Source organism: Capricornis sumatraensis, chromosome 8 (assembly GCF_032405125.1).
Source record: "Capricornis sumatraensis isolate serow.1 chromosome 8, serow.2, whole genome shotgun sequence".
NCBI classification, from domain to species: Eukaryota; Metazoa; Chordata; class Mammalia; order Artiodactyla; family Bovidae; genus Capricornis; species Capricornis sumatraensis.
The window spans coordinates 74,315,748-74,327,765 of record NC_091076.1 but is presented as its reverse complement, the minus strand read 5'-3'; the positions used below and the strand labels follow the sequence as shown (position 1 = coordinate 74,327,765).

The window sequence follows — 12,018 nt, the reverse complement described above, 5'->3', positions numbered from 1 at the left end:
GATGAATGGATAAGAAAGCTGTGGTAACATATACACAATGGATTATTACTCAGCCAAAGACTTTGACTGTGTGGATCACAATAAACTGTGGAAAATTCTGAAAGAGATGGGAATACCAGACCACCTGACCTGCCTCTTGAGAAATCTGTATGCAGGTCAGGAAGCAATAGTTAGAACTGGACATGGAACAACAGACTGGTTCCAAATAGGAAAAGGAGTACGTCAAGGCTGTATATTGTCACCCTGCTTATTTAACTTCTATGCAGAGTACATCATGAGAAACGCTGGACTAGAAGAAACACAAGCTGGAATCAAGATTGCCGGGAGAAATATCAATCACCTCAGATATGCAGATGACACCACCCTTATGGCAGAAAGTGAAGAGAAACTAAAAAGCCTCTTGATGAAAGTAAAAGAGGAGAGTGAAAAACTTGGCTTAAAGCTCAACATTCAGAAAATGAAGATCATGGCATCCGGTCCCATCACTCCATGGGAAATAGATGGGGAAACAGTGTCAGACTTTATTTTTCTGGACTCAAAAATCACTGCAGATGGTGACTGCAGCCATGAAATTAAAAGACGCTTTCTCCTTGGAAGAAAAGTTATGACCAACCTAGATAGCGTATTCAAAAGCAGAGACATTACTTTGCTGACTAAGGTCCATCTAGTCAAGGCTATGGTTTTTCCAGTAGTCATGTATACATGTGAGAGTTGGACTGTGAAGAAGGCTAAGCACCAAAGAATTGATGCTTTTGAACTGTGGTGTTGGAGAAGACTCTTGAGAGTCCCTTGGACTGCAAGGAGATCCAACCAGTCCATTCTGAAGGAGATCAACCTGGGGATTTTTTTGGAAGGAATGATGCTAAAGCTGAAACTCCAGTACTTTGGCCACCTCATGCAGAGTTGACTCATTGGAGAAGACTTTGATGCTGGGAGGGATTGGGGGCAGGAGGAGAAGGAGACAACCGAGGATGAGATGGCTGTATGGCATCACGGACTCGATGGACGCAAGTCTGAGTGAACTCCGGGAGTTGGTGATGGACAGGGAGACCTGGCATGCTGCGATTCATGGTGTCGCAAAGAGTCGGACACGGCTGAGCGACTGAACTGAACTGAACTGAACTGAACTGATTAAAAAGAATACATTTGAATCAGTTCTATTGAAGTGGATGAAACTGGAGCCGATTATACAGAGTGAAGTAAGCCAGAAAGAAAAACACCAATACAGTATATAACACATATATACAGAATTTAGAAAGATGGTAATGATAACCCTGTATGTGAGACAGCAAGAGAGACACAAATGTAAAGAACAGACTTTTGGACTCTGTGGGAGAGGGAGAGGGTGGGATGATTTGGCAGAATGGCATTGAAACATGTATACCATCATGTAAGAATGAAAAACTAGTCTTGGTTTGATACAGGATACAGGATGTTTGGGGCTGGTGCACTGGGATGACCCAGAGAGATGATATGGGGAGGGTGGTGGGAGCGGGGCTCAGGATTGGTAATTCATGTACACATGTGGCGGATTCACGTCAATGTAGGGAAAAACCAATACAGTATTGTAAAGTAAAAAAATAAAATAAAAATTAAAAAAATAAATAAAAAGCAGAGATATTCCTTTGCCAACAAAGGTTCGTCTAGTCAAGGCTATGGTTCTTAAAGTAGTCATGTATGGATGTGAGAGTTGGACTATAAAGAAAGCTGAGTGCCAAAGAATTGATGCTTTTGATCTGTGGTGTTGGAGAAGACTCTTGAGAGTCCCTTGGACCTCAAGGAGATCCAACCAGTCCATCCTAAAGGAAATCAGTTCTGAATATTCATTGGAAGGACTGATGCTGAAGCTGAAGCTCCAATACTTTGGCCACCTGATGTGAAGAACTGACTCATTGGAAATGACCCTGATGCTGGGAGGGATTGGGGGCAGGAGGAGAAGGGGACGACAGAGGATGAGACTGTTAGACAGCATCACCAACTTGGTGTTCCTGGGAGTTGGTAATGGACAGGGAAGCCTGGCATGCTGCAGTCCATGGGGTCGCAAAGAGTCGGACACCACTGAGTGACTGAACTGATACTGATACTGTGACCTCTCAATGAAATGACCCTCAGAAGTATAATGAATGGAATAATGCTTTTTTGTATAATATATTGAGTCCAAGATAATGGGGTAGTTTAGGATCAAGACCAACATTTATGGGTACTTTAAATAAAAGGTTATACACTTTATTCAGAAAATTTTAAAAAATAAATTAAAAAAAATCATACAAATGAACGTAATTACAAAACAGAACTAGAGTCACGGATGTAGAAAACAAACATGGTTAACAGAGGATAAGGAACGAGGGATAAACTGGGAGACTGGGACTGGCATATACATACTACTACGTATACAATAGATAACCAGGGGCTTCCTTGGTGGTTCAGTAGTAAAGAATCCACTTGCCAATGCAGGAGATATGGGTTCAATCCCTGATCCAGGAAGATCTCACATGCTGCGGAACAGCTAAACCAGTATGCCATAACTATTGAGCCTGTGCTCTAGAGCCCGGAAGCCACAACTATTGAGCCCACACACCACAACTACTGAAGACTGAGTGCTCTAGAGCTCTGCAACAAGAGAAGCCACTGCAATGAGAAGCCCACACACTGAAACTGGAGCGTGACATGTGCTGCAACCAGAACAAAGCCCGCACAGAAACAAAAGACCCAGCACAATCAAAGAAATCATTTTTTAAAAAAAGCAGCTAACTATTAAGAATCTATTGTATAGCACAGTGAACTCTAGTCAGTACTCTATAATGGCCTATATGTAAAAAGAATCTTAAAAAAAAAAGAGTACGTATGTGTAAAACTGATTCGTTTTGCTGAAACTAATACAACACTGTAAATCAACTATACTCCAATAGAAAGTTAAATAAAAAATGAATAACAAGTTTTAAAAAAGAAAATTTAATACAGGGAATTAGATTGTTGTTGTTCAGTTGCTAAGTCGTTTCTGACTCTTTGCAACCCCATAAACTGCAGCACACCAGTCCTCCCTGTCCCTCATTATCTCCTGGAGTTTGCCCAAGTTCACTTCCATTTAGTCAGTGATCCTATCCAACCATCTCATCCTCTGCTGCCCTCTTCTCCTTTTGCCCTCAATCTTTCCCAGCATTAAAGTCTTTTCCCATGAATCGGCTGTTTGCATCAGGTGACCAAAATATTGGAGCTTCTGCTTCAGCATTAGCCCTTCCAATGAGTATTCAGGGTTGATTTCCTTTAGGATTGACTGGTTTGATCTCCTTGCAGTCCAAGGGACTCTCAAGAGTCTTCTCCAATGCCACAGTTCAAAAGCATAAATTCTTTGGCACTCAGCCTTGGTTATGGTCCAACTATCACATCCGTATATGACTACTGCAATTAGATATATATATAGTATTAATATATTAATATATCCTAAAAGAGACTGAAGATGAAAAAAGAAAATGCTGAGCTAACCAGAATAAAAAATGCTGAATAACCCAGAGTAAAAACTGCAAGAAGTTACACTATCTCAAGGGAGCAAAAGGCAAAAGGTGGTGTTACCAGAACACTGGTGCTCAGAAGAAGGAAGACCACATATCTAATGCTCATATCTCCAAGGAGAGCTGTCAAATAATCCGCCTGGAGAGATTAAGACAATTTCTGGATTGTCCTGAATACTGCTCATTTATTTTCTGAAATGTTGTCAATTCTGCCTAAAACGCCAAGTACAATCATGTAGTGTACCTTATTCACTTCTGTTTGCTGTCTCTATGTCAATTTCACCTTCATCTAAATTTATTTGTCTCATAATCTCTTATTTTAGAGGTCTTAAAAATATTTTAAAATTTAAAAAATCTTTTTTTTGTTCCCTTCTTTAGAGAACTTTCTAATACAATTTTTCATCCAAGTACTTAAGGTGTTTTTCCTCTTTTGTTATTCTGCAAATATATTGCATAGGTCATTTTTTAGTATTTTTAGAAAAGATTTAACAAAGTTTGGGATTTTATCTGTGCAGTTCCATTCAGTCTCTCAGTCGTGTCCGACTCTTTGCAACCCCATGAATCGCAGCACACCAGGCCTCCCTGTCCATCACCAACTCCTGGAGTTCACTCAGACGCACGTCCATCGAGTCCGTGATGCTATCCAGCCATCTCATCCTGGGTCGTCCCCTTCTCCTCCTGCCCCCAATCCCTCCCAGCATCAGAGTCTTTTCCAATGAGTCAACTCTTCTCACGAGGTGGCCAAAGTACTGGAGCTTCAGCTTTAGTATCATTCCTTCCAAAGAAATCCCAGGGTTGATCTCCTTTAGAATGGAGTGGTTGGATCTCCTTGCAGTCCAAGGGACTCTCAAGCGTCTTCTCCAACACTACAGGTCAAAAGCATCAATTCTTCGGTGCTCAGCCTTCTTCACAGTCCAACTCTCACATGTATACATGACCAGTGGAAAAAGCATAGCCTTGACTAGACGGACCTTAGGCAGCAAAGTAATGTCTCTGCTTTTGAATATGCTATCTAGGTTGGTCATAACTTTTCTTCCAAGGAGAAAGCGTCTTTTAATTTCATGGCTGCAGTCACCATCTGCAGTGATTTTGGAGCCCCAAAAAATAAAGTCTGACACTGTTTCCACTGTTTCCCCATCTATTTGCCATGAAGTGATGGGACCTGATGCCATGATCTTCGTTTTCTGAATGTTGAGTTTTAAGCTAACTTTTTCGCTCTCCTCTTTCACTTTCATCAAGAGGCTTTTTAGTTCCTCTGCACTTTCTGCCATAAGGGTGGTGTCATCTGCATATCTGAGGTGATTGATATTTCTCCCGGCAATCTTGATTCCAGCTGTGTTTCTTCTAGTCCAGCGTTTCTCATGATGTACTCTGCATAGAAGTTAAATAAGCAAGGTGACAATATACAGCCTTGACGTACTCCTTTTCCTATTTGGAACCAGTCTGTTGTTCCATGTCCAGTTCTAACTGTTGCTTCCTGACCTGCATACAGATTTCTCAAGAGGCAGGTCAGGTGGTCTGGTATTCCCATCTCTTTCAGAATTTTCCACAGTTTATTGTGATCCACACAGTCAAAGGCTTTGGCATAGTCAATAAAGCAGAAATAGATGTTTTTCTGGAACTCTCTTGCTTTTTCCATGATCCAGCAGATGTTGGCAATTTGATCTCTGATTCCTCTGCCTTTTCTAAAACCCGCTTGAACATCAGGGAGTTCACGGTTCACGTATTGCTGAAGCCTGGCTTGGAGAATTTTGAGCATTACTTTACTAGCATGTGAGATGAGTGCAATTGTGTGGTAGTTTGAGCATTCTTTGGCATTGCCTTTCTTTGGAATTGGAATGAAAACTGACCTGTTTCAGTCCTGTGGCCACTGCTGAGTTTTCCAAACTTGCTGGCATATTGAGTGCAGCACTTTCACAGCATCATCTTTCAGGATTTGAAATAGCTCAACTGGAATTCCATCACCTCCACTAGCTTTGTTAGTAGTGATGCTTTCTAAAGCCCACTTGACTTCACATTCCAAGATGTCTGGCTCTAGATTAGTGATCACATCATCATGATTATCTGGGTCGTGAAGATCTTTTTTGTACAGTTCTTCCGTGTATTCTTGCCACCTCTTCTTAATATCTTCTGCATCTGTTAGGTCCATACCATTTCTGTCCTTTATTGAGCCCATCTTTGCATGAAATGTTCCCTTGGTATCTCTAATTTTCTTGAAGGGATCTCTAGTCTTTCCCATTCTGTTGTTTTCCTCTATTTCTTTGCATTGATCACTGAAGAAGGCTTTCTTATCTCTTCTTGCTATTCTTTGGAACTCTGCATTCAGGTGCTTATATCTTTCCTTTTCTCCTTTGCTTTTCGCCTCTCTTCTTTTCACAGCTATTTGTAAGGCCTCCTCAGATAGCCATTTTGCTTTTTTGCATTTCTTTTCCATGGGGATGGTCTTGATCCCTGTCTCCTGTACAATGTCACGAACCTCTGTCCATAGTTCATCAGGCACTCTATCTATCAGATCTAGGCCCTTAAATCTATTTCTCACTTCCACTGTATAATCATAAGGGATTTGATTTAGGTCATACCTGAATGATCTAGCGGTTTTCCCTGCTTTCTTCAATTTGAGTCTGAATTTGGTAATAAGGAGTTCATGATCTGAGCCACAGTCAGCTCCTCGTCTTGTTTTTGCTGACTGTATAGAGCTTCTCCATCTTTGGCTGCACAGACTATAATCAATCTGATTTCGGTGTTGATCATCTGGTGATGTCCATGTGTAGAGTCTTCTCTTGTGTCGTTGGAAGAGGGTGTTTGCTATGACCAGTGCATTTTCTTGGCAAAACTCTATTACAGACAGTAAATTTTAGCCTCTGCAGCAATCCACAGGATTTTCTCTTTAGCACATGGGAGGTAAGAGATTCCTTTTATAAGCTAAGGAAAGTTGTAGACACTTTACATAGAAACAGTTGTAATGTTTGAGGTTAAAATATGGTTTTCTTCATAGTTCTCTCTGATGCCATTACACAATTCCTTGCCCCTAATGAGCCCTCAGGAAATAAAAAGTGGAATTAGTAAGATATTTTGAAAAGGACATAAAGAGAAAAAAATCACTAGGATGAAAACTAGGATGAAAATATTTATCATGAGATGTTATATTATCCACGTCTGTGAAGCCCAAGTCCTAGACAGTGGACTGTGATGTGAGTAACAGTAATAACAGAGCAAATACGATGGTGTAACCTGAAACAACTCCAAGGGAAAATGTAATTCAGCAAATGTTTGGAGATCGGTAGAATCTGAAGAAGATTTTGGGGAGTCATCCAACAGCTACATGGCCAATAGTAAAAGAGGTAATTGATAGGAAGTATTATAGGAGGAAAAAAAGTAGCACAGAGATAATAAAATAACAGCTAAAATTTGCTAAGTGCTAACTATATACCAGGCTCTGGTTTAAGGACTTTTCAAATATCAATTCATGTGATCCTTATAACAAATTTCTGAGAATGTTGTTGCTGCTGCTGCTGCTTTGTTATTCCAATTATACAGATGAGTGCATGCATGCTAAGTCGCTTCAGTCGCATCCAACTCTTTGCGACCCCATGGACTGTAGCCCTCCAGGTTCCTCTGTCCATGGGATTCTCTAGGCAAGAATATTGGAGTGGGTTGCCATGCCCTTCTCCAGATCTCCCCAACCCAGGGATTGAACCCATGTCTCTTATGTCTCCTGTATTGTCAGGCAGATTCTTAACCACAGCACCACCTGAGAAGCCCCACAGAAATGAGTAAGTACATTTAATAACTATGCAAAGTTACTTACAGCCCGAAAGAGGCAGAGCCTGGACTGAAACCCAATCAGAGCTCACAGCCTTCACCATGGTACTCTACTGCTACTACAGAAGGGGGCTAAATTATAGCATAATGACCACTAATCAGGGCTGTTACAAAGGTGATACATACACGAGGTGGACTAGATAACATCTAGAACCTTTTCTTCTCTAAGAATCTAAAAAATTCAGAGACTTACTATCAAAGCACAAGAAAAAAGAAAGTTTAATTTCCCTCATAGCCTCCCCTAAGACAAATCACAGGTAAAAGATGAAATATAATTACTCTTCTTTGCACATTTAACACCAGAAAGGCTTCAGTGTAGCCTGGAATGAAGCCCAGGAGTTCGATTTTACCACACTCCTTGTATCCCAAGGGATGGTTCCAGTTAGTGCCAAAGCAGAGGACAAGGGTCCACAGTTCAACAGAGAGGCCAGAATAGGTGAGCCCAAAGCCGGGACCCTGGAGACACTCTCTGGGAGACTGTTGCCCATCATTCCTTCTAGAAAAGAACTCTGACAAAATTACTCTTGAGAACGACTGTATCCCCTCAAGGCACAGCATGTAATGAGTCCCAACAATTACTCTGACTTTGGCCCGAATTAAGACAGGGAGAGTCATGTTTCAAGAGACTTTATAACCTAGTGAACCACTCACCGTTTTCTCTCTCATATGACCCATTGTGCCTCCTTGAGGAGGAAACTAGAGTCCTCATCTTTAGCCCCCATCCAGGCCAACTCCTTCTGGCTCTTCTGCTCCACAGTGGGAAAACTCAGGGCTCCTCTTTCCAAATCATTCCAGTCCTGTCTTCTGCCTCAGAAACACAGGACCAGAGACCCTCCTCTAGGACTACTACTAACACATTCTCCAGCATGCCTGCCTCCAGAAAGGAAGGCTAACAGGTACTTTCTAGCCCAGCTGCCTGTAAACTCTCCATTCATGGAAGAGGAGTGAAGGCCACAGGACTAAGTCCCTTTTGGAAACATCTGAGCTGACTCCCCAGGTAGAAGCTGTGGATATTGGAGAAGAACCTTTTTACAACAGTAATACCAGGGGATTAAATAGCCAGTAACTGCACTACATGCATAATCTCCTTTGACCCTCACAATACCAGGAGAGGTAAGCAGAATTATTGCCATTTTACCAGATGAAAGAAAATGGTGAATTGAATTGTCTTCACAGAGGTAGAGGCAAAACAAGGACTCAAACCCTGGCCTGAATTCAGAACCCAAATTCTCCTGAATGGATGAACAGAAAAAGAGCAAGGGAGGAGAGAAGAGAGAGGGGAGACAGAGAGGAGAGAGGGAGAGAGACACTCCCCTTCTGACAATGGTTATTCCTGGGCCCTTATCCATGAAAACGGGGTGAGGAAGGGGTAGTTTTGATTTGGTTATGCCATTCCTCAGCAGCTTCCTGAAATAATACTCTGTGTGTGTACATATGCATGCATGCAGATGAACTCACAAAAGCCTGTTGCTTCTGAGAATAGCTACAAACCTTGCACTCTCATATTCATCAGTGCATGTTAACAAACCGCTTAAGAAAAATAAGTTATTTCTCTGACAAAGCAACAATAGGTCAAAGCACTTAAGAGGGCATTTCTTTCACCTGAACCCCTGATACCACAGGGAAGAATTTGGCTTCTTCTTAAAAACTGTCTTCAGCATCTTCACACTCATGAGACAAGTGTCTTAGAACATAAGCACTTTCCAGGAAAATGGATTTCAGCAACCCAGCATTTCCTGGAACTCTGACTCACAGTCTCTGTTAATAGCATTCATGCTGATGAACCTCCTGGCTCCTCTCCCGGGGACATATGGTTCTTTTACTTCTCCCTTCAAGATTTCAGCAGAAATCATCTCTCTCTGTGATCTGCGATGGCACCTTAGCATCTAACTCCATCTCATGTATAGAATACATGGATGAAATTCTTATACTTTTCACATTTTGTACTTTTTCCACATGTCTAACAAAGTAGCACATGCAATGTAAAAATTAGTATTTGTTAACTGATTAAATCCTAGATGTTGTGTGATGGTTCTGGGGTGGAGGAGGATGAGCACCTCTGATTCACAGATTGCTCAGTTTTTATTCATGAGTGTCCAGGGGTAATTCTTGATATTTCCCCAAAAATATTGTTTATCTCCAGATTTAGTTAACTCAGTTGTAGAGATGGTTGGTCATGTGTGTCAAAAATGGTGGATAAGAAAGATCATTACATACAATAGCCACACTAATAATTCTGGATTCCTCTCCCCTTTCCTGCTGAAGGATCCATGAGAGAAGACAACCAGTCCTCCACCTTCAATTTCATCCTCTTGGGAGTTACTGGCCAGCAAAAACAGGAAGACTTCTTCTTCTTACTCTTCCTGTTCATTTACCCCATCACATTGATTGGAAACCTGCTCATCATCTTGGCCATTCACTCTGACATTCACCTTCACAACCCCATGTATTTTCTCCTTGCCAACCTCTCCTTTGTCGACATCTTCTTCTCCTCTGTAACTATCCCTAAGATGCTGGCCAACCACTTCCTGGGCACCAAAGCCATCTCCTTTGGAGGATGCCTAACACAAATGTATTTTATGATTGCCTTGGGTAACACAGACAGTTACATCCTGGCTGCTATGGCCTATGATCGAGCTGTGGCCATCACCCGCCCACTTCATTACACAACAATTATGAGCCCACGGACTTGTGTCCTGCTAGTCACTGCGTCTTGGGTGGTTGGAAATGCCAATGCCTTCCCCCACACTCTGCTTACAGCTAGTCTGTCCTTCTGTGGAAACCAGGAAGTGGCCAACTTCTACTGTGACATTACCCCTTTGCTCAAGTTGTCCTGTTCTGACATCCACTTTAATGTGAAGATGATGTACCTGGGAGTTGGTATTTTCTCTGTGCCATTACTATGCATCATCATCTCTTATGTTAGGGTCTTTTCCACAGTCTTACGGGTTCCATCCACCAAAGGCGTGCTCAAAGCCTTCTCCACCTGTGGTTCCCACCTCACAGTTGTTTCTCTGTATTATGGGACAGTCATGGGCATGTACTTCCGCCCTCTGACTAGTTACAGCCTAAAGGATGCGGTGATAACTGTGATGTACATGGCAGTGACCCCAGTGTTAAATCCTTTCATCTATAGTCTGAGGAATCGGGACATGAAGGCTGCCCTGGGGAAACTCTTCAGCAGGAGAATTTTCTCACAACCAATGTGAGGTCATCCTACATTGGAGACTGCCCTTAGAATTTCAGGTGCACTTGGAATTCCATCCCCAATGTCATTCCTCTCCAAGAAGCTGTCTTTGATCTTTCCAGCTAGAAAGTCCTCTTCTCAGAAATCTTATAACAATTTATGATAGATCATTTTGTATTCATCATTGTCCATTTAGCAGCGTGGAAACCCAGGAATATTAGGTTCTTATCCCAGCCAAGATACTGATTATCAGAGTAAATCTGAGAAGGGTGAAGCTCAGCTTCTGCATCTACATATTAGGAATAATAGTATCTGCCTCACCACTGTCACAGGTGTGAGGATCACAGAAGTCCATGGTTTGAAGGGTATAAATCACTATTTGAACGTCAATTTTAATTGGACTATGATGTTAATCAGCCCTACTATGCTTGCAAATCTCTGAGGCAGGAGCTGTTATATCACTGTACCTTTTACAACCTCGGTTATATAAAGTGTATCCAATAATTCTTGGTAAAAAGTAGGATGAACAAATGAAAATATCAGTCTCCAAACTGTAATCTGATAATGATAGACATGGGGCTTCCCAGATGGCACTTATGGTAAAGAACCTGCCTGCCAATGCAAGAGACGTAAGAGAAGCCAGTTCAATCCTTGGGTCGGGAAGACCCTCTGGAGGAGGGAATGGCAAGGCTCTCCAGTATTCTTGCCTAAAGGATCCCACAGACAGAGAAGCCCTGTGGACTACAGTCTACAGGGTAGGGTCACAAAGAGTCAGACATGACTGAAGAGACTTAGCACGTATGCACACAATGATAGACATAATCAGACTAGATACTATTTGTTGTTGTTTAGCTGCTCATCATGTCTGAACCTTTTGCGGTCCAGGGACTGTAGCCCGCCAGGCTCCTCTGTCCGTGGGATTTTCCAGGCAAGAATACTGGAGAGGGTTGCCATTTCCCTCTCCAAGGGATCTTTCCAACCCAGGGATTGAACCCACATCTCCTACACTGGCAGGCAGATTCTTTACCACTGAGTCACCAGAGACACTATTTATCCAACCTTTGAAATCTTTAAAGGAAATTACTTGAGTGGATATTTTTCTTCTTTCTGTATTGTTAATTAAACTAGACTGTTTCAAAAGAATATAAGATTCTCTCTAAAATCTTACTAAAATGACACTCATCAATAAAGTCATTGCATCTAAAGGTAATAAATATTCTGGTTTAATTAATATAATAAACTGATGAGTTAATTATAGCATGAAATAAAGTTACAGTGGCAGGAAAATTGAGTGCCAAATAATAAATGAAAAAAAAAAAAAAAGAGAGCAGTATTGAAAATAATGCAACTGTGTCTTTCCAGCATGGCTTGGAAAGGATGAGGCTTTCATTCTGGATGACCAGCTCTCATCATGTAAGTAATATTCCTCAAAAAGAGATAGTTAATCCAGCAGGTCATTAAGTACCACTAAGGAACTCTACTCTCTACGATTTGATTCAG

General features: G+C 41.6%; 1 protein-coding gene across 1 annotated transcript; it reads left to right on the top strand.

The window, feature by feature from the left end:
* The first annotated feature begins 9,601 nt into the window (after positions 1–9,601).
* Positions 9,602–10,540, top strand: LOC138084223 (olfactory receptor 1A1). The gene has a single exon (XM_068978399.1). It carries the CDS (start codon positions 9,602–9,604, stop codon positions 10,538–10,540), a length of 939 nt encoding a protein of 312 aa, XP_068834500.1.
* Positions 10,541–12,018: the final 1,478 nt, after the last annotated feature.

What these genes read in the sequence shown, in the direction of transcription:
- LOC138084223 (XM_068978399.1), top strand. Translation starts at nt 9,602, where the DNA reads ATGAGAGAAGACAACCAGTCCTCCACCTTCAATTTCATCCTCTTGGGA.